Consider the following 20,673-nt stretch of genomic DNA (forward strand, 5'->3'; position numbering starts at 1 on the left):
TTGCTGGACTTGTTTAGTATTTTCAATATATAAAAAAAAAAAAGATATTTGGTTTGTATAATGAAAAAGACATAACTCTGACCCCACCCACTTATAAACCACGTGGTCTGTGACGCGTCCTGCCTATAAAGTCGTGATCACGCGAGGTTTCCGGTCTTGTTCTCCTGCCCGACTCACTGAGGAGTTGATCCTGAACCTCCGGAGGCTCCATCATGGGTTCTTCATACTTTATGATGAACTCGAGCGTCAGTGTGAACTTCACTGAACACGATCCACCCTGATCAGGTAATGACTCAATGCTGGGGGGGATGAGATCTGAGTGTGTGGGAACTGAGCTAGTAGCTGCTAGCTGTTAGCTTCCCTTTAGCCAGGCGAACACGTGCTAGGGAAGAGGAGCATGCTGGGCGGAAACTACAACTTCACTTTTAAGAGTTTTAATCAATCTAGAGAGCATGTAGTTGATTTACTATCACTTACAGTAATGTGATTAACATGTTAAATATTGCGTGTTGTAGTTATTTACGTGTTCTGATCTTTTACAGGCAGCTTTGGATGATGTGGAATCAAATCTCAATATTCATATATTCCTGCCCGACGAAGGTCTGCACGTGTCCTCTGGATACAAGGTAAAGCTGATGTGACGCGATTGGCCTCTGTTCCCACTCTGCAGTGCACGTGATGAGTTTGTTATCCCTGTCTGAAAAAGTGTTGAAACCAATGGTATCTGATCTGCTGCGGACTGATGAGTAAAGACATGTGCTGCCCATGAATTAGTACTAATGAAGTGTGATGTTGCAGGTTCGAGGCCCTCGTGTCCCCCACGCTGCGTTCACTGCCTGCAGGAGGAAGCACGTGGGAAAGGTTGGTACTGATTCATAGTTGATCAAAGTTGAAACTCGTTCTCTGATGAAATTTGCTGCATAGGAAGTGCCGTCTGATGCGATAACTGACGATGGACAAAGCTGTTCTGAGAAATTTTACTTAACTTAATGTAGGGTGTGTTGTGATCTGAGCATTTAATAATCCAGATGTAACTTTTCACCATACAGATGTAAAGACATGAAGGAAGTCCACGTGAGGACGAGTGGGTTCCTGAGACGACATGAACCAGGTAACTGTTCAACCAGAAGTGTCGCATAGTTAAAGTCAAGCCAGTGATGATACAAGTTATCCCTGTCTGAAATTAAAGTGTTGAGTCATGGTAATCTGAGGCTTGACTGGAGATGCAGGATGTAAATGGTTCAGTGTTTGGCAAAATTGTAATTCTTGTATTTTTTTCAATTCTCCAGGTGGTGAAAGGAGCAGATTTGGACTGAGTCAGAAGTCGCACAAGAAAATACATGATGCATGAGATTGTGTAAACATTTCAAAAACTGTTTATTAAAAACTAAAATGTATAAAATTCAAGTATCGTGGTCATTCAAACATTTACGAGTAACAATGATCCTATGGGAGGTGCCCAGTACGCATTGGCCAATCTGAGTTGAAGGATGATCTGTTCTTCTTCAAATTCTCTAGAAAGATGTTCTCCTCATGGAGGTATTCTCGGTCCTGTGGACAGAAAATAACATGAATTATCTTGGGTAGAAGTTTGAAATGTTAAATGTTTGAAGACAAGTGTTTATAAAATGCTTTCAAATGTTGAAGTTATTATACACACTCATAGCTTAAAGTTTGCTGAGGTGTAATTATCTACAATAAAACCATGTACAGTAACAACCTTCATGTGTCGACTGATGTGATTACACATTTGTATAAGCTGTAGCTCTCAATACTTTCAATCTTGCAAAAAAGTACCAGGGTTTATAAGTTTGTGCCCAAATCAAAATGATTGTAAGAGCTATACCTTTTCTGCTGTGTACTTCCACAGAGCCAGACTGGCCTGAAGCATCATGGGCTGAGTATTGGCACTTGAAGTGGGAGGGGGGGTGCTCAGGGTTGACGATAGCTCTGGGTTTGGCATCAATGAATCTATGGATAAATCACAAGCATGTTATATTGTCCCCACTCACTGTGATGAAGTTTTAAGAGATGGTTTCTGTTGAACGGTGTGAAGCTACCTGGTAAAATGGGTGGAATCAGCTGTAGTGAAGTGATGTGAGGCTCCTCAAGTCTCTGTGTTGTCTTCTGTAGCTGATTCATTCTCATTCTCTCCTGCAACAAAAACAGCATTTAGATTCTAACCTGCTGCTTCTGTACATGTCCTTGCTGTTTATCTTAACTGTCACAAACCTGAAGGATTCGTTGTTCTTGCTGCCTCAGCCGCTCTGTTTGGGTTTGGATATATCTGAGCCTTGCATCGTGCTCGGACTCCACACGTTGTGCCTCCTGCAGCGCTCGTTCTCCTTCCTCATACCTTTCTGCAGCGAGCTGCAAACAACGCAATGTGGCCAAAAGTCAAATATGACATGTTTACTCCACTACTTGCAGAGGTGTGTGTGTGTGGTGTGAATTTACTTTGCTGAAGGCCTCCACCTCCTGGGCTCGTGTTTTGAGTCTCAGGCCTGTGCTGCTTATTTTGTCTTTCTCTCTGTCGAGTTCTTCTCTTAGTCTCTCCAACGTTTCTCGCTCCTGTGCCACGGCCATCTCCTTCTGTTTCACATCTGCAGTCAGGAGCTTCAGGTTGGCTTGTTCCTGCAACAGAAACACATGTTTTGGCACTTTGGGGTCCTGTGCATTCTAGGAATAATAGTTGAATCAGGGGTTTATGAATTATTAGCCTTTTGGTATGATAAAGAAACTGAGTCATTCCTCTTTTTCGCCCCTGTGAAGCTCACCTGTGCCAGGCTGAGGATGGAGCCCTCTCTCTTCTCCAAGAGGCTGCCGACCTCTCGCTCGGCCCTCTCGTGCCTCTGCTTCTCATGGGCGTGGAAGTGGGTCCACTCAGCTGCCAGCCTCCTCCTCTCCTCGGCACAGTGCTGCATCACTGACTTTTGCTCCTCCAGTAATGCGCTCTGTTGGAGAGAGCGACGTGGCGAGGTGAAGAACAAAGATGGAGCTCTTTATCGACTATCTGCACTGATGTGAATGTCAGGCTCACCTTGGCTCTTTCCAGCTCCTCTCTCTCCATGTTCATCTGCATGGTGAGGGAGCGCCGCTCTTCTTCCAGGCCTCTTTGTGTAGACTCTGCCTTGGCCTGCTCTCCTGTCACCTTCCAGCGTTCCTAAGGCACACAGAGAAAAGCAACAGTTGAGGTTTCAGCTGTTTAAATTAATGCACTTCAAAATATTCTCTTTTAAAGGTGTGTCTTTATCCCGACCTTCTCGAGCTGTCTCTGCTGCTCATTAAGCTGATTGTCCATTCTGGAAATGATTTCCTTCAGGTAAGTTCTCTCCTCTGCCATGGCTTTCTGCTGCTGAGCCAACCGGTCCTGCATAACTGGAAAGTACGTTTAGAGAATGACCTCAACCCACTTGATATTTGAAACAACTTTGCCCTAAGACAACTTGTGTCTTGACCCATTTAAACAGAGTGTGTGTGTGTGTCAGGTACTTCGACGCTGCTCGTCTCTGTGCCTTTCCCCCTGCTCCAGGCCATGTGCCGTGTGTTCATGTGTGCTCTCCACCCGAGAAGAAAGCTCTCCCAGCCGAGAGGAGAACTGCTCCATCTGCTCGATCACCACTGTGAGAGATCTAAACAAAGGCAGCGCAAACAGAAAGTTAGAGAGTAATACAAATGATAAGAATAACTCCAGGCTCAAAGTACAATTAGAACATTCTGCAGTAGTTTGCTCATTCTACACTAGAACATACAAACGAAAAGCACTATTGTCATTTGACCTACCTGGTCTGAGATGTTGCACTTGTAACCGCATCAATCTCCTCATCTTTCAACCTCTTCAGTCTCTGCACCTGGTCCTCGTGGTCTTTCTTCATCTCAGAGACAGATTTCCTTGGTGGCAACATGGGACAGATTTGAGGGGATTGTGGCTCATTTCAGTGAGCCTTAAATCAAGAGACCTCGGCTGTTCATAAACAAAAATCTGAAATTTCTTGATTCTTCAATCTTTTATACTTTTGAACCTTGATACTTTAATTGTGACCTTTATTCAAAAGATGTGATGTTACTGGTTGAATAATTGTCATAATCCAGTACAGGATTTTCTCTAACTGCTTATGCTTTTGAAAGGTTGACCTGTGTTTACCTCTGGAGGTCTCTGAGTCTCTCCACCTCGCGGTCTCTCTCCTGCTGGGCCTGGGCCAGTTTGCGCTGGTGCAGGGCCTGCAGCTCTGAGCGTTCCTGCTCAGCGGATCGTGTTGCCGTGGCCAGGCGTTCCATTAGGTCTTCATAGTCCTGCCGCGCTCGCATCTCCCTCTGGGCAGCTGATTCCTCGAGCAGCTTCACACGAGCCCTGGATGAGAAAAGGGACATTTCCAGTTTAAATTGAGCATAAAGACAGAAATGGACCACTGCAGGGAGTTATATTTAATGTGTGTGTGCGTGGTTAGGAATACAGTACTTGTGTGTGTTCTCCATAAGCTCCATATCCTGATTATGCTGTTGCTGGACATTCTCTAGCATCATTTGGCTCTGGTCTCGCTCCAGCTGCAGGGTCTTCACCTGGACAATGAAATGTGCAAGTTTTAGCCTTGGAGTATTATTATTCCCCCACTACACATTCAGCAACAATACATTAGCCATGTCTGCCCCATCAACACATGAGCATTCACATACCTGTCCCTCCAGCTGGATGATGCGAACCTGCAAAGCTGAATAACCTCCAGGTTGATGCTCTTTGTCTATGAGTCTCTGCTGGACCCCTGCATCCACGACCCCCCCGAAACTCAGCAACTGAGACTGCATCATCTGTAGGAGGAAAGTAAGTAAGTCCAGAACAAAGAAGTGATGAACGTGTTGTCAACAAGTAGAGATACGTAAGGAGTTGAGGAGTTTCTTGCCTGTTGTTGTTGTTGTTGGAGAATCTGCTGCAGATTGTCTGCTGAAAATGTCACCTATACAAAAGATACAGGAGGAATTATAAAAGTCCCCAGTCACATAACCTTGCTATAAAAACGCATGAATACCTGTTGCTGGACAGTAGTTGATGTGTTTGGCATTTTGTTTTGTTGTGGAACTGCTGTTGATAAAAAGAAACATAGGTTATAATCATGCAAATTCAAATAGGTTGTTAAAGAAAGAGTAAAATATTCTACTGTATCTGAAACTACTTCCCTGAAATGAATTAACAAATGTCCCTAAAATGACCCTACACTCATTTGTGCCAGGCAGTGTGGTAGATATAGAGTTAGGCGATGGCAGCTGTTGCAGGAATTCCCCCGAAGCCTCGTTGGGACTTCTTCGCACCCTGGGTCCCTTGCTGGGCTGGGGCTGGCTAATGCTAGAAGCAGAGACTGACATAGGACCAGTCAGCTGAGGAGGGTATTCTGAGGGATGAGATAAACTAAGAGTCTGTCCAAAGTCTACTTTGGCGAGGAGGACGTTAAAATGGTGGACCTGACAGTGGGAGTATAACTGGATGTGAGGGGTGAGTATGATTGGTGTCTGAGAGAGTGTATGAGAGGAGGGGTAAAGGATTCACACAGACGATAAGCATGACATGATACAGGCCTGGTTTTGGATATGGGTATTTTAAGTGCAGTGAAAATTACAAATGAACAATGTCAAAGTGAGGAAGGTTACATCTGGAAATGTACAGATTTGTCTGGGGGGATGGCTTTGAAAATGTGGTTATTTAGCAAACTTTAGAAAATATGTAACTGCAATGTGCTTCTTTGGGTGAATGGCTGTGCAACTGTGTGAATACCTTGCTCGGCCGTCTCCTCTCCGACAGGGGTGGTGTGAGCAGCAGGGCTGGGGGGTGCAAGAAAAATGTTACTGCACAAAAAAAAAAAGGGGAGTGAAGAAGAAAATAGCTAAATAGTCACATGTGTGGATTAAATGGATTTACACAATAAATTACCTAGTTTCTTTGGCAGAAGCAACAGTGTCCTCTCTGCCCCTGGGAGCCCGTGAAGTGACTGGTTTACTGAAAACAAGAGCAGGTTATCATTAAGAAGTGAGAAACAAGTTTCTTCCGTCACTGCACTGCATCATACTGTGTTTTATCATATTGTATTGTAATGTATGGTTTCCACAGTACCTAACAAATGACTCCAGATCCAATTCTTCTCCCTCATCAGAAAAATCTTCCTGCTTGGACTTTTTGGACTCAGGGTTTGAAGCTGACACAATCTTCTTCCTGCTCAGAACTCCTGCTAACCAGTCGTCCTCCTCCTCCTCTTCTTTCTTCTGGGTTGTGGAAACCTCGGGCCTGGTTTGTTTGGCTGGGGCTGGGCTCTCCGCTGCCGTTCTTGCAGTAGATGTGGCATGACCACCAGTCAGGGAGGGCTTTCTCTCCAGTAAGGGAGATGAAGGAGCATTTGGTGACTCTGTTGAAATCTTAGTCTCTTCCTCTAGAAATGTGTTATCGTCTTTTGTCTTGAGGCCTAACCAGTCGGCTGAGTTGCGTTGAAGAGCTGGGGTGGGGGTGGTGGGTTTGGGTTTCTTGTCTGTGGTAGAGACACTGACATCCTCTGTGGAAAATCTGATTGTAAAAAGAAAAAATCTAAGATGAATACAGTCCTGCCATGTACATATTTTGTGTGGTTGTCCAAAAGCCAACTGTAGAACACCAAGATATGACGACACACAAAGAACACACACCTGACTGACGGTCTGCGGGACTGACGTCCTTCAGGCATGGATCCCAAAGTGGGTTGATAGGACCCAAATGTCAGATCCTCTTCTAAACGCAAAATCGACTTTAATTATTTCCTACTTTTTAAATTTCCGTTGCTAACAGCTCATGGAGCTCTGTTACCTTCGACACCGGTGGTCTTCTCCTGCTGCTGCCTCTCTCGAGACAGAGGCTGCTCCTTCCTCTCGCCTGTGGGCGGTCGCTCCAGAAGACGAGGTGAAGGCAAACTCTCCAGGATCTCGTCCAGTCGAGTGCGAGCTCTCTGAGGGGGCTCACTCCTGAGATTAAACACAGAGGAAAAGGGGGGTGGCGTAAGGCATACTGTACTTTATGATGCAATGTAAGACAGCAAGTCAAAAACAAGATGATGTTTTGGAAAAAGCAAATCATATGAGACAGAACAAGATCATCCCTGAGCAAAGTTTGTTTCTAGGTGCATCCCAAAGCACCGAGGCAGTAATTATTTATTGTTTGAACACTATAAATAAGGACAACAAAAAAGAGTGAGACAGTAAAAGTGAAAACAGAACTGTCACCTTTCCTTGTTGGGCCAAAGCGATGTCTCTTTCTTCCTGGGATTGTTTTTATCACTGTCAAACCCAAGTGCATCCATCAGGTCGTCCTTATCATCATCTAATGTGGCATTAGCTGGTGTCTTTGCGGCTTTAGCTGATGAACAAAGAATTAAAACGCACACATATTCAGTGTTTGATGGTTACCCAGAAAAATTAAAAAGCAAAACGTTTTAGAAAATGTAAGGCTCACATGTTCTATTCTTAAAGATGGGAGATGCTGAAGGAGATTGCAGTGGCTGCTCAGGTTTGGGTGGCTGCTTGCTGGCTTTAGCTCCGGGCTTGGTTTCATCTGGAAGCAAGTCATCAAGCAGGTCGGCCAGGGGGTCATCGTCCTCTGCAAAGGAAATCAGACTCTTCATTGATTTATTATTGTGTTTATGGACTTAATAATTTCAGAAAGACCCATTAGTAAATGACAGTGACTTCATACATATATATACTGATCCACTGATTAAACTCAACTACAACTAAAAGGCTAAACAGGTATCTTCTACCTTCATTGTATGGAGTCTGACCAAGATCTTCATCATCACCACAGTCTGAATTCATGCAGCAGTTAAAGAAAAACAAAGCAGAGCTCTCAATAAACAGCACTTTCACTGTCTGGGTCCGCTGAGTGGGATACAGAAGGTCACTCACCAGAGAAGCTGAACTTCCTGTAGTTCCGAGTCGATGCAGCAGGTGCAGAGTTTGGCTTCTTCACTCCTGTGCCGGGTTCATCTGAGTGGGGGGGGGAACAGCTCATAAAGTAAACTTCAAAGCTGATAATAATGTGAGGAAATAACTCATGCAAGAACACTGTTCAGAATTACCTCCTCCCTCAGAGTTTCCATTATGTTCCAATGCAGTGGAGTCTTTCTTTGGCACCTTATTACCAAACAGCTTTGTTTGTGGAGGAGCTGAACTCGGCTTCTTTATTGATGCAAAAAGTTCAGCGTCCATATCATCCAGGTCCTGTATGAGGAGAGACAGGACAGAATCAGACCTGTGACCTGTGCTGTCTAAACAGGGAATAGTTTATATGAAGTGAACCAAATGTCGACAAGTGTTAACTCATCGTGGAAACTCTTAAGTCTTGACCTTACTAAGTCAAGTACAGTGAGATAATGTATGCTGTGATTTAGCTCTACACAAATAAAATAAAACTGAACTGGGTACCTCGGTGTCTCCACCATCTTTCTTTACCTCCTCCGCCAGCATACTGAAGATGTTCTCAGTGGCAGAGGAGCTGGAAAAAATAAAACAAAATAAACTTGTAAGGTAAAGGAGTAAACATTTAGAATCGGTATTAAAACTATTTTGTGACTCCAACTTACCGAGTCAAGGCTCCACCCCGAGCTGCTCTCCCCCTTACAGAGGGTTCTGTTAGGAGACAATATTATAACATGTGGAGCTTTCACATGATAACGCCATTATGACAATGTTAAATCTGTTTGGTTTAAAACTGCAGAAACGGGCTCACGTACTTTTGTCATCAAATAAGCTGTCGAGCAGATCGTCATCTTCGAATAAACCTGAGGAAAAACGAGGGGGGGGGCATACGCTTTAACATACGTTTACAGTTCTGTGACCTATTACTGCTACATTTTGCTTATACTTCTAATAGCACTGGAGTGTTTTTATTTGCCACAAGTACTTTGTAGTATTGATATTATGTAGTTCTTGGTAGCTAAATGTAATACTGTTTGAGGGATCCTCAGGGCAGAAGGTGTCATCTACAGCTTGTTTATTGAATTTGTGCAGAGTTAAATAATAATAATAATAATAACACATGCACTGTATTATATATGTTTACTATAGTAATACATTAAGTGAAGTTGGAGGAACTTACTTTTGGATGGTTTGTCCCTCTGCTTTGCAGCCTGCAAATGACAGTGAAATACAGTTATGTTATTTTAAATGGATCAACCTGGTCCTGGAGCCAAAGCAAACAACAAACAAACAACAAACACACACGAGTGGTTGGAAACTTAACGTCAAACTAAACCAGGAATGTTTGAAACTCTGATAAATGATAAAAAAACAGTTTGACTCACCATGTTCAACCTCTGCTGGTGAACGTGAGAGGAGCTAGCTAGCTGGCTAACGCTAGCTAAATCTGATCAGGCGTCTCCTGTCTCCATGGGAAACCACCCGGCTGCAGCGGCGCATGGCAAAGACACGATACACGAGTGTCCTTCGTTGTAATGACGACAACTACTATCGCTTTACACGTTAACACGATTGGTTTTTAACGTTAGTTTAGCGTTTTGGAACTGACCAGCTAACTTAAGAGTTAATAAGGGATTAATACACCACGTCCGTTTAAGGCTGCACGTTAGCCATGTAGCTCACCTAAGCTAATCCGTTCTTCAAACACACGTTCCGCACCATGAGCTTTAAATACAGTAAAATATAAAATAAATACTAAACCGCTGGTTTCTGAGAGATTTAAGTACAAAAGTACCAACCGGTGAAATACACACTTCCTGTTTACACTTTGCAGTGCATTCTGGGTAGAGTAGTTTTTCTTTGAGCGTAGCCTCAAGGGACTGAATCAGAGACTTAATTATATCGTTAATTATCTTGTTAATTGAGAAAAACAATAATTTTCTTAAAACAAATCTGCTCTGTTTTTTTAAAATATCTTGTTCATTCAGAAAAACAATAATGTCCCCCCCAAAACATCCTAATATGTTTATCTAAATTAACAACTTAATTATCTCGTTAATGCAGAAAAATTATAATTTTCTTGAAAAAGAAAAAGATCAGCTTTTTTTCTGAATCAACAACCCCAACGATAATTAAGTTGTTAATTCCAATAACAACCGAGCTAGATTTCATTTTTAAGTGAATGCAAAAGCTTCCGTATGTTTTGGATTGTGCTAACGCAATAAAAGAGATTCCCACAACCTCTGACATATATACTCCCATCGTACCATACCTGTTCACCACCAGGTGGCGTCAGAGCTCAGAAGATTTGTGAAAACAAATCAGTATCAACAAAATGTGAGGAGCTGAATAATTGATCCTCCGCGGGCCATGTTTAATTCAGTGAGGTCTGGGCCAGATGTTGCACTTTTAATTAGCACAATAATCACTAAGGCAGAGCACCATCGTCAAGAGGAGCAGAACATTGTTCCTCACAAGGTTTCCTCCATCACCACTGACAACAAGGTGTGGTTTGGAGCACATGCCAGCGTCCACCCATTCATCATTAAGTCAAAACAGGGATTTGGATAAATTCCATTTCAAACATTTGGCCTTTACACGCAGTGTTTTCTTTTCTTGTCTCTGAATCGGTGCAGCAGTGGAGGAGCTGTTCATCCTTCCTCGTCATGCGTCTTCCTCCATGACTGAGAGATTAATACAAACAAAATATGTGTCTCTAAACTATCTCTGATTCTGATCAGTTATATGAAAACATTCATTCAAGTGCATGATTCACCGTGACAAAGAAACCTGGGTGTGCGTGTCTCATGTCTACGGAAGCGTATTGCATTCACTTGAATTTCCGAGATAATTATCTCAGAGCATTTTGTTTTTTCAAGTGAATGCAATACGCTTCCATACATTTCAATCAGATTGGATTGAAGGATTCTTTTGTACAAGTTTTTCCCCTTTTTGTAGACAGGTGGTGTCTTTCATTAAGATGTCATTGAGTTATGTTTTCACCCCTGTGTGTTTGTTTGTATCTTTGTTTGTCAGCAAGATTACTCAAAAACTACGAAACAAATTACCACAAAACCTGCTGGAAGGATGTGTTGGGTCAGGAAAAGAACCCTTAACAGTTTGGTGCAGATCCAGATCAGGGGACGTGTCCAGGATTCTTTTATCACTTTCTCTAACATTGTGAGATAGGGTGTTTTCATTTTTTTGACATATTTGGTTTAAGATGCAAAGGCAGAAATGGCAAAAAAATAAACTTATATTTTTTATCCACACATAATCATAATGCAAAATTACAGACAGCAGTAAATGACATGTATCAATTGAAATCATCAGACCGACCACAAGTTCAGAATCCAAGAATATTTTTACTTGGAAGGAGTTCTTCTTCATTTACTGTTACATGAGCTAAATGCAATTCGGAGGCAGGTAGAGCAACAGTCACCATTTCAAATCACAGCCATCTGCGGTGAAAAAGGAAAACTTCACTGGTGTCATTTTTTGCACCATTTGAATGATTTATCAGGGAATTCATTGTGTGATTGAGGGACAATATCGAGAGGCACACAGAAGCATTTCATTGTTTCATTCAGTCTGTGAGTTTCCGCTGTTAGAACAACACACACCTTCACAGGATTCACAGGATTAGTCATGGCTGCAGTGCACAGTGTGTACAACACATGCTTGATTTATGAGCTGATACATCCAATCAATCCTCAGCCCACCCTCATACGTTCACTCATCAAATTTGTCAAGGAAATTGTCGTGGTTGCTTTTTGTTCATGTGGAGGCACAGAAGATGTTTTATCGCTTTCAACTCTGATCATATATTGAATTTTGAAGTCCCAATGTGGTTCTTCAGCAGATGATGATTTCACAGCATTGGTCAGGTTTCGTCTTCCACGTTGGGATTTACTCCAGCGAGAGCATCTGCAGGGCCTCATTGTTTTTCCAGCCCTCTTCTTGTTATTTTACTCCACATGGTGGGAGAGTCTTGGCATGAGCTGTTCAGATGAATCCGAATCAGATGAATGAGACAAAAAAAAACAATGACAGCCACAAAATATCAAATCTCCCATCGTCTTGAAAGCAGCGACCACTGGGGAAAATAGAACAAAAAACAAATGAGGATTAGCTGCTTGTAAAGGTGCAAGTAAACACACGTTTATTTTCTGGTTCATTCGAGGTCAAAAATGCAAATTCACCTGATGTTCACCACTGGATTTGAGATGATGACCCACTCTGGTCCTGTAGTTCACATCTACAAGCAACAAAGGAAATGAGAGCAAAGTTCAAAACTGATGTAATAATCACACATAAATCACCTCGACTCAGCTGAATACGCTCGACACCATAAAAGCGCTTCAGGTATTCAGGTCACAAGTGAAAGATAAGACACCGGTGGCCTGTGACCTGCATCTCCATATATACTGTGTCAGTGCAGGGCTTTATGTTAAGATGTTTCCCAGATGCATTAAGTGGTGTGGTTGTAGGGAGGTAATGTATTTATAATAACTCTCCAAAGAGATGATGGATTGTTGTTCTGCCTCTGAATCATTTAGTATTAACAGTGTGGTGGGGAGTAGTTAAAAGCTCAATGTGGGGCAGGCATCTTGGCTCTTTTATGCATCTGTGCCTCTGTGACATGCTCCAGTGCTCCACTTTCTCCCCTTGTCTGGAGCCCCTTCTGTAACCCCGCCAACACACACACACACACAAATTCAATTCAGTTTTGCTATGGAACTGTAAACCATAACATAACCAGCACTGGTGTAGAAGTGCTACCCAGTTTGGACGACACTGGTGTTTATAAGGCAGGAACGTGTGAGATGCACCAATAGAAAGGCAAGAATCACAATATTTGGATCTATAGGCTCTGCAGACGTATTCAGTATCTCTACCTTGAAGACTACAACTGAACATCTCTGGAGCATCCCCTCAAGGGTCCCTGTGGCCATTTATGACATTTGCTCATTCTGTTTTCACTTGATTTGTGTGTCCTTACCCTGTGATGCTCACTGTTGTTGTTTGGGGGTTTCTGCCACTCCATTGCTCCTCATGTATGGCATGTCTTTCTCATGAGCCTCTTTCTGGCTGAAAACAATAATCTCAATGATGAAATCCTACATGTTTATTATCACAATAAAACACAACTCTCTGGAAACAGCTTGAAGAAGGATGGAGAAGGTTCAGCCGTATATTGGCTCATAATTGTGCGAGTGAGCTGTTGCCATGCTCCGTGGTGCTGGAGCCATGTGCCACTGTTTGACATTGCTGTGTGAGTGGCAGAGCAGGGCTTTGAGTCAATTAGCAGCCATGGACGCACAAGCCCTGATGCTCCCCCCCTTCTCTCATCTATCCATTTAAACAACCAGAGCTGGAATACTCTGTTGTCTAGTAGCAAACCACTTAATCCACACACCGGTGCTCAAGGCAAATCTCAAAATAATCACAGGAGTGATTTCAAATCAATGATGCAGATACGTCTCCTCCGGCCTCCATCACGCTCCCACACATGAAGCACACATGCAGTTTGTGTGTTAGTGTGCTGCTTGTGTTTGGAAGCATTTCATGTAGTTTAGTCTTACTAAGTGTTGACAGCTCACTAACCTTTAGCTTTTTAATTCTCTCTCATGCAATCCAAATGTAAACATGTCTCCAGTAACTATTAGATACTCACGGTCTGATTTTGTTGGAGAACCTCTGCCGCAGGATGAGCGCGATGGTGGTGAGCACCATCATGGTGGTGCACATGGTCCCACCCTGCAGGGACCTCCTGCCCTGGGTCTGCCGCTGGTTCAGAGCACTGACACTTCTCCTCCCATTGAAAAGGCTTGGAGGGTGAATTGCGGTGCGACAATCGGACTATTCCCGTCTCTCCCCTCGGCTCTCACTTATGATTGAGGAGATTAGCTCGGAGGATTAGCCAGGATCAAGGAAAGGAGGGGGTGCTGGATCTGGCTGGTAAACAGAGCATGCTGTGTGTTTCTATTCTGAAAACAATAGAAACGGCAGCGTAGCATCCACGCAGCACGTTGAGTCAACCTGGATTTATTTTATTTTTCGTCTTTAAATGTTGAGACAAGGGAGCATTTTGTAAAAAGCCCAGTTGAAATTGGCTTTGAGTTGTATTTTTGGCACCTTCACGGCAGGAGTTTAGCACCATACCAGTCAAATTACTGTGTACCCGGAGAATACAAATTTATTGTTATCGCGCTCTGACTTACTTTTGGAACTGCTGAGTCGTTGTTATAGATATCACGGGACTGCTTCTAAATATACGGGGCCCTCTAATGACATCCCTGCAGGCCAAGTACAGGGCTCCGACAATATAATATGAAAAGAGAGAGCATAGTGCGATAAATGGGGTTATAAATAGACCGAGCCACTTATACTTAGCACTGCTGACTCAAACAGAGAATAGGGGAGCAACAGTTCAAGGGAGAGAAAGGAAAGGTCTACTTTTGCCGACACGTTCGTGAGTCGACGTGTTCGGGGAATCGGATTAAAGCAGATCCACGTTTAAATGGCTTCGAGGTCACACTGGTTTTCTCTGTGGTTTTATTTTTAAAAAGTGTGTTGAACACAGATACAAAGGTGAGTCATATTGAAAGAAAAAAAAGTGAAGTCGTAACGATTAATTGTTAAAAAATATAAAAAATGTCTTTCCGGCCTGATTAATAAGTGGGAGACACAAGTGCATACAGACAAGGAAACATCAGTAAAAACCTCACGATACTTGGAAGGATGATGATGACCTTCAAACGTACAAGGGATATTCAACATCTCGTCCTATATTCTCAAAAAAATACAGTACATGGCAGTTTACACATTCAGTAGAAGGCACATCCAAGTCAAATGTGACCTCTTGACCACTGTTGGGTTTACGTGTGCATTTTCTTCCTCTTTGCTCGCTCCGTTAAATGGTTTGGTCCTTTACACGAGTACAAAATTAGTGGGTTCCATCGCCCGTTAGTATCTTAGATTACATCAAAACCTCCGCGTCTTTAATGAGGCTCTGGCCAAACTAAAGAATAAAAAAATAAAAATAGGAGTCTCTCTGTGTGCAGGGCCCAGGTGAGACCAGACTTAATGTTTCACCCAGTGGAAGTCGAGAGCTTATTCCAGCCCACTTCCTCGTAGACGGCTGTGATGCCGCAGTAGACTGTAGCCAGGAGTTTGGTCCACGCCGCGGCCACCTCCGGTGTCACGACCTCTGGGAACGTTTCCTCCAGGACTTCCAGTATCACACCACTCAAGATCTTGGCAAGACACAAACAAATTCACATTATAATTAGGCTATTATATCTTATTGAAGGATATGGAAACATAACCTCTTCTCTCTCATCAAGACTTTTAAGTTATTATTTTTCCCCTTTCAAACATGACAGAGAACCTGTGGTAGTCTTCATAAAAACTTAAAAGGTGTTTAGTTTGTCCAGTCTGGTCCACTGTAAATAAAATGGCGGCCTCCGTAGAGAGGACCCGCTCCAAATGTAAATAGAAAGTATTTAAATATAAAGAAAAACTCAATCGTCCAATTTAGATGAAAACATCACTAGGATTATTTATTTATATACAATTTCTGCCAATAGATCCCTTTCACCTAAATCTTACACACTGGACCTTTAAGTAGTCCAAAATTCTCCCTTACATTGACAATATTTTTTATAGTCTCACGAGCAAAATGCCCCGAAAATCAAGACTCTTCATCATTACTCCTTAAATAAGAAACGATGGCCTGCAAAGTAAGGTGCTTGTTCCACCCAGATTATCTCATGGCTGTACTGGATTGTCTGGTTCCAGTAACTAACAAAGATGACAGCTATTAGGAAACCGAAATTCCTGTATGTATGTTTTTCAGCATTTTGTGTTCTGGAGTCTATTTTCGTTGTTGAAATCCCTAAAAGCAACTTCAACTTACTTTGTGTGTGTGTGTGATTCACTTATTTCTTCAGTTCACACTCTCCTCACCTTGAAGTACACAGGCTCCACCTTGTGCCGGACTGCGTGGGCCGTGCCCACCAGCTTCAGCACAGAGGCCATCTTGTCCGAGTTGTCCAGGCTCTCCACCAGCGTGTTGATGGCGGTCATGACCCTGTGAGCGTGCTTCCTGAGCTGGGCGCTGCGCTCCAGCTCCTCTGGCTCCTCGACGTGCCTGAACTGGCTGAAGAACTGCTTGGATGAGGGGAAGTTCACAAACAGCCTGTGAAGGAGGAGAGTTACTGTCAAGTGAGAGATATGAGTTTGAGCGTCTGCTGTGAAGCCCCCGTTAATCTCGACGCCCTTCCGCCTGCATCTGCTCCAACTGCAATCTTTGTTTGGGGGGGCTGGCAAGATACCACAAGTAAACACCAGCACTGACATTTCCCTTTAAATGTTTGCTTTAAACTACATAATGTGGGAACTGTGTGGTGTGTATTCTGTATACTTCTGAAAAGGATTTAGAGAGTGAAGGAAAAACCATCCAACCGTTGAGAAGTCACCATGAAAAGCAGATAGATGGTTAATTATAACAAGCTTTTAAATTTGACAGCTCATTATTGAATCAGGAAATGAATTAATTTGTACTTTGGCTTTGGAGATCATCCAGTAACAAGAACAAACATGTAAGCACTCTGCCGATATGCTCATTCTTGGTCACTACTTTTTCCTGTAGTTAACTCTGCCATTCCAGTCAAGGTCATTCCAGTCCATTGGTTTGTTGATCCGGGACAAACTTATTACATTTTTCACTTTCTTTAACATTGCGTCATGTTTAGAGGACTGGTGTTAATGAATTTGTGCAATTTGGTGCAGATCCAAATACAAAACTGAATCTAGTGAATTTGAATGTGGTTTAATAAAGGGACTGTTGAGCCTTAGATCATTTATGTGCTAAATGAAATAAAATAAATTTCACGTCTGTAGAAATGCTCTTAATCCTGCAACACCACATAAATTGTCCATATCAAATGTTTCTCCTGATGCATGCGGAGGAATTCTGTTTCACAACTGTAACAGCTGTAGCTCTGATAAAGCAATGTCTGTGTTTGTTTTTTACACAGCAAATACACACAGCTACAACTAAATAGCATTGAGCCCAGTTTGCTGTCAGAGGTGGATGAAAGGGAAAATTAATGGGAAAATAATAACCTTTAACACTCAGCACTTTGAAACTGAGTAAGGGATCGTTGACTCCTCCATGTAAAAGCCAGCGCGACGTGTTAACTCAATAAATTTAGGTTTCGGAGAAGCTTTTGTTGTTGATTTATTAAACGTCTCCATTTATCTGCTTCGTAATTTATTTGTTGTCATGTATCAAAACCCGAGGTTAAAAGTCACAACATAAATCACTTGACGGAGCATAAATCTGGCTTCTGGTTTCACATTTTCCTCCCTTACTTTACGTCGCCCCCCCTTCGAGCACCTTTAGGCTCAGGAATCTGCACCGTGGTTCCCGTAATGCCTCAGGAAAAAAACACCTGACCCTGCCTGATTTCACAATTTCTAACAAAAGGTGAAATGTGCTAATTAGAGAGGGCAACAAAAAAAGACAGTCAACGCCTTCTCAGGCTTCCATGAGCTCACCTTTCCTTTGGCTTTGTGGTTAAGCTTGCTGTCATTATAACCTCAAACTTTCACTGAATTTCCACAGCTTGGTTTTGATATTTCCTCACATTGTGTTCACTCTGAGAACACGTAGTATGTGGAAAGATGTTTTCTCTGATTGTATCCAGTTTGACCCTGAAGAATTAGTGAAGAGGAACCTAACAACCCCTCCCACGTTCTGGGAAAGGGGCCAAAGCATTTCGTTGCTGGCTATTTATCCTGATGTCCCATCTCCCTCTGTCTCTGCATCAACTAGCACAAAAAAGGAAGCACGTGTTTTACTTCTAGGTGTGAAGCATATGATGGCAGAGTTTTGCTTCTAGATTTAAAAGCAAGGAGGGTGGAAGGTTTTGTCTTCACCTCCCAGCTCTGGGTGGATGGTAATCTTTTTCTCGTCGAACTGCACGACCTGTGGTTGCATATAAATAGCCTCATTAGTGTTTTATATGGTCACTGGATTCTTAATCCTTCCTTATCTGTTCTTCAAGAGTAACGGGGAAATCCAAAGAAAGTTTTTAATTTCATAGACAGACTGTAATTTGCTGCTGTGGATCTTATCAGTCGCCCTAAAGACAGAAGATTTGAAGCGAAGGCTGAGGCTCAGCGGAGTGACAGGAGCTGCTCTTGCTGCCAAAATGAGAATTTACCATGGTTATGCTTTATCGATTAGCCCTCATTCCTCAAATTCCTAAAGGTCATGGGGTCCATGTGGAGGAATGTGGAGATATATCGTCAAAGGAAATCAACTTAAATTCTTTTTTTTTGTTAAATGTTTGGTGAAGGAAAAGAAGCAGATGAAGTGCAACCTAAACCCTTAAATTCCGTATTTTACCAATTCACAGTCTACACGTGGATTAGGTTTTTCTGCATTTTTGACAAACATCCCTGTCAACTTTCCCCTCCTTCAATCAGAGGGGATTATAGAGGCGTGCTTTGTCATGCAGTGAATGTCGTCTCACATGAAGGATCGTCACAGCCTCCACACTTACTGAATCCCTGTCAACGTTAAAGAGCGATGCCAACTGTGACTATAACAACAGCAGAAATCATCCATACAAGAGACAAGTGAAGGACATTTAATGAAGATTAGAGGCATTGAGGGATGGATTCTGACGTAGGATTTAAGGAAAGAAAGCAGGAGAGGTAATATGACATGTTTGAAATGAGAGGTCATTAAAGTTTAGCACTGACAGCGGAGGCTGCTGTCATAGTCGGCCTATAAACTTTGAAGTGAGTTGTTTCAGTGCTGTGCCGTTTCAGGTTAAAGGGGGAAAGTGGGGTGTGAGTGACAGGGAAGCAGGGAATTTGACCTTATCAGGATAAAAGACCTGAAAAATCTGAAGCAGACATATGATACTTTGTGTGAGATGTGACTGCTTTTAAGTGAAGAAATGAACAGGCTGCATTTAAGTTAACACACAACCACGATAAATGGTGACGACGAATATCAATATGTTGCATTTGCCACCTCTCAATTATAATTTTTCCTGCTAGAATCTTAAGAATATCTCCCAACTCTGTGCATCAAACATTTCAAACATAAACCAGGAGAGCAAAACTAACATACCTGACTAGTATTGCCACGCCAGCGTCATCACAGTTCTGGTAGACTTTAGTCCAGGAGTCCTGGATCATCACCCGCTCCTTGTCCGTCAGTGGGCTTGGTTGCTCCAGGTGATCCACCTCTCCATCCCCCTGCATCCTCTCCATCTGGGAACACAGTTGTTGCAGAGCTAATCATGTGCAGAAGGCAGGGCTGAGGGGAGAGCACCCCTCCCCCTCAAAATAAATACTATATTTCTACCTTTTTTGAATTTAAAATTGTTTTTACTCTCCTTCCTGATGAGAGAGAGAAAGAAGACCAGTTCCCACCTTTTGCCAGTGAGAATCTTTGCCCTCCACCACTGGATGTCTGCTGAGCGAGAGTGTGAGTGAAGAACAGGCGGAAAAAACACACAAGAAACGCAGGCAGCGGACGAGGAGGAGCCTCTGTACTCTCTCTTTTACACGCTCTCTCTCTCTCTCTCTCTCTCTCTCTCTCTCTCTCTCTCTCTCTCTCTCTCTCTCTCTCTCTCTCTCTCTCTCTCTCTCTCTCTCTCTCTCTCTCTCTCTCTCTCTCTCTCTCTTCTCTCTCTCTCTCTCTCTTTCTTTCTCCCTCTTCCCACCTCACCTTAGTGTAAGTGGTGTTTGATGAAAGCGTGATGAGATAGAAAACAAATCCCTCATGGGAGATGTGTAGCACATGGATGAATGCAATGTAAGATTACGATGTTGAAATAAGATAAAGGAACGCACTCTGACCTTTTTTATATTTTCCACCTTTGTTATCACGGGGTCATCGTGACTCATTTGTGTTTGTCACAGCTGAAAACTCGAGAATGTTTGAGTTTCATTGTGGGCCTTTGCCAACATGTGCCAATTACTCAGGAAGGTGTGAGCTGACTGTCTAAGGTGAGCACGCACACACACACACGTACACAATGGAGCAGTGAAAAGACGAAAAGATGAGGTGCAGTTCACCGCCTGACTGTGGAGGTGCAATGTGCCGCTGGTGCCAGCGATGCAGGCGGCCGTGTCAAACATTGACAGGGTCCTTCAGAGTATAACAGTGGCAATCAAGTTGGTGAAACTGTGCTTGAGATGGACCCCCACCTCTGGGATTGAGTTTCAAACATCTCAGCGAAATAACCATTTCAAGCGTTAGAGTTTGGAGTTGTAGATCCAGTGATTACACCATCTAATCACAAATATTGTAGACTTTGGTTACAGGTGAAAATGGTTCTAGTTCATCTCAGTCTCTCCCAATAAAACCACAAGAGCAGAGTTCATGTATTAGACTTCTCATGCTCCCGGTTTGTAAATGATCAAACTGGCTGCTGGTTGCTGTGGATCAGACAATCAAGCAGACTCGGTCAATGATTGTAGATCAATACACGCTCTGATCCCACTGGTTCTGTGTTTCTACAGAAGAGACCAGATCAATTTTAAAATGCGCTGTCCACGTCCACCCGAGCAAACTGAGAGTGTAGTGTATATGAAAGATGTGACACCTTTAACCCTCTCTCCCCAGAAGAAAAACAGATCTCATGCTCTCACTACTCCCAAAGACATAACTCCACTCAACAGACAGACAGGGCTAATGAGTAATGACATCTAGTGGAC

The 20,673-nt window shown here is 42.9% G+C and overlaps 2 protein-coding genes, 1 long non-coding RNA gene and 2 other non-coding genes across 13 annotated transcripts; 3 read left to right on the plus strand and 2 right to left on the minus strand.

The window, feature by feature from the left end:
• The first annotated feature begins 131 nt into the window (after window positions 1-131).
• On the plus strand, window positions 132-1,397 carry LOC118123511. The gene is made up of 5 exons (XR_004698593.2): window positions 132-285; window positions 543-626; window positions 799-861; window positions 1,050-1,111; window positions 1,290-1,397. It is a non-coding gene; the product is annotated as an uncharacterized LOC118123511 (long non-coding RNA).
• LOC118124113 lies at window positions 900-973 on the plus strand. Its single transcript, XR_004698674.1, has one exon. It is a non-coding gene; the product is annotated as a small nucleolar RNA SNORD49 (small nucleolar RNA).
• On the plus strand, window positions 1,147-1,217 carry LOC118124112. Its single transcript, XR_004698673.1, has one exon. It is a non-coding gene; the product is annotated as a small nucleolar RNA R38 (small nucleolar RNA).
• On the minus strand, window positions 1,354-9,751 carry LOC118123509 (fas-binding factor 1 homolog). Of its 9 annotated transcripts, none has more exons than XM_035180939.2 (31): window positions 9,309-9,751; window positions 9,104-9,134; window positions 8,739-8,786; window positions 8,589-8,634; window positions 8,431-8,500; window positions 8,085-8,226; window positions 7,912-7,992; window positions 7,767-7,811; window positions 7,463-7,606; window positions 7,234-7,366; window positions 6,821-6,975; window positions 6,664-6,745; window positions 6,101-6,544; window positions 5,921-5,986; window positions 5,765-5,811; window positions 5,211-5,384; window positions 5,025-5,077; window positions 4,909-4,952; window positions 4,675-4,810; window positions 4,460-4,560; window positions 4,145-4,351; window positions 3,784-3,891; window positions 3,493-3,632; window positions 3,260-3,378; window positions 3,041-3,163; window positions 2,778-2,954; window positions 2,458-2,634; window positions 2,233-2,370; window positions 2,061-2,154; window positions 1,847-1,971; window positions 1,354-1,551 (listed from the first exon to the last, which is right to left on the minus strand). In XM_035180939.2, the coding sequence occupies exons 1-31, from the start codon at window positions 9,309-9,311 to the stop codon at window positions 1,447-1,449; spliced, it is 3,558 nt and encodes a 1,185-aa protein (XP_035036830.2). In that variant the 5' UTR covers window positions 9,312-9,751; the 3' UTR covers window positions 1,354-1,446. The 9 variants fall into 9 exon arrangements, with proteins under 9 accessions (XP_035036830.2, XP_035036826.2, XP_035036825.2 ...); XM_035180935.2 differs by having other exon boundaries at window positions 4,906-4,952; XM_035180934.2 differs by having other exon boundaries at window positions 4,675-4,806; window positions 4,899-4,952.
• Window positions 9,752-14,464: 4,713 nt separating this feature from the next.
• On the minus strand, window positions 14,465-19,537 carry LOC118124070 (cytoglobin-1). Its single transcript, XM_035181866.2, has 4 exons — window positions 19,384-19,537; window positions 19,079-19,221; window positions 15,895-16,126; window positions 14,465-15,182 (listed from the first exon to the last, which is right to left on the minus strand). Exons 2-4 carry the CDS (start codon window positions 19,219-19,221, stop codon window positions 15,018-15,020), a joined length of 540 nt encoding a protein of 179 aa, XP_035037757.1. The 5' UTR covers window positions 19,384-19,537; the 3' UTR covers window positions 14,465-15,017.
• Between the last annotated feature and the right edge of the window lie 1,136 nt (window positions 19,538-20,673).

The sequence above is a fragment of the Hippoglossus stenolepis genome, chromosome 16, assembly GCF_022539355.2.
Source record: "Hippoglossus stenolepis isolate QCI-W04-F060 chromosome 16, HSTE1.2, whole genome shotgun sequence".
Lineage (NCBI taxonomy): Eukaryota > Metazoa > Chordata > Actinopteri > Pleuronectiformes > Pleuronectidae > Hippoglossus > Hippoglossus stenolepis.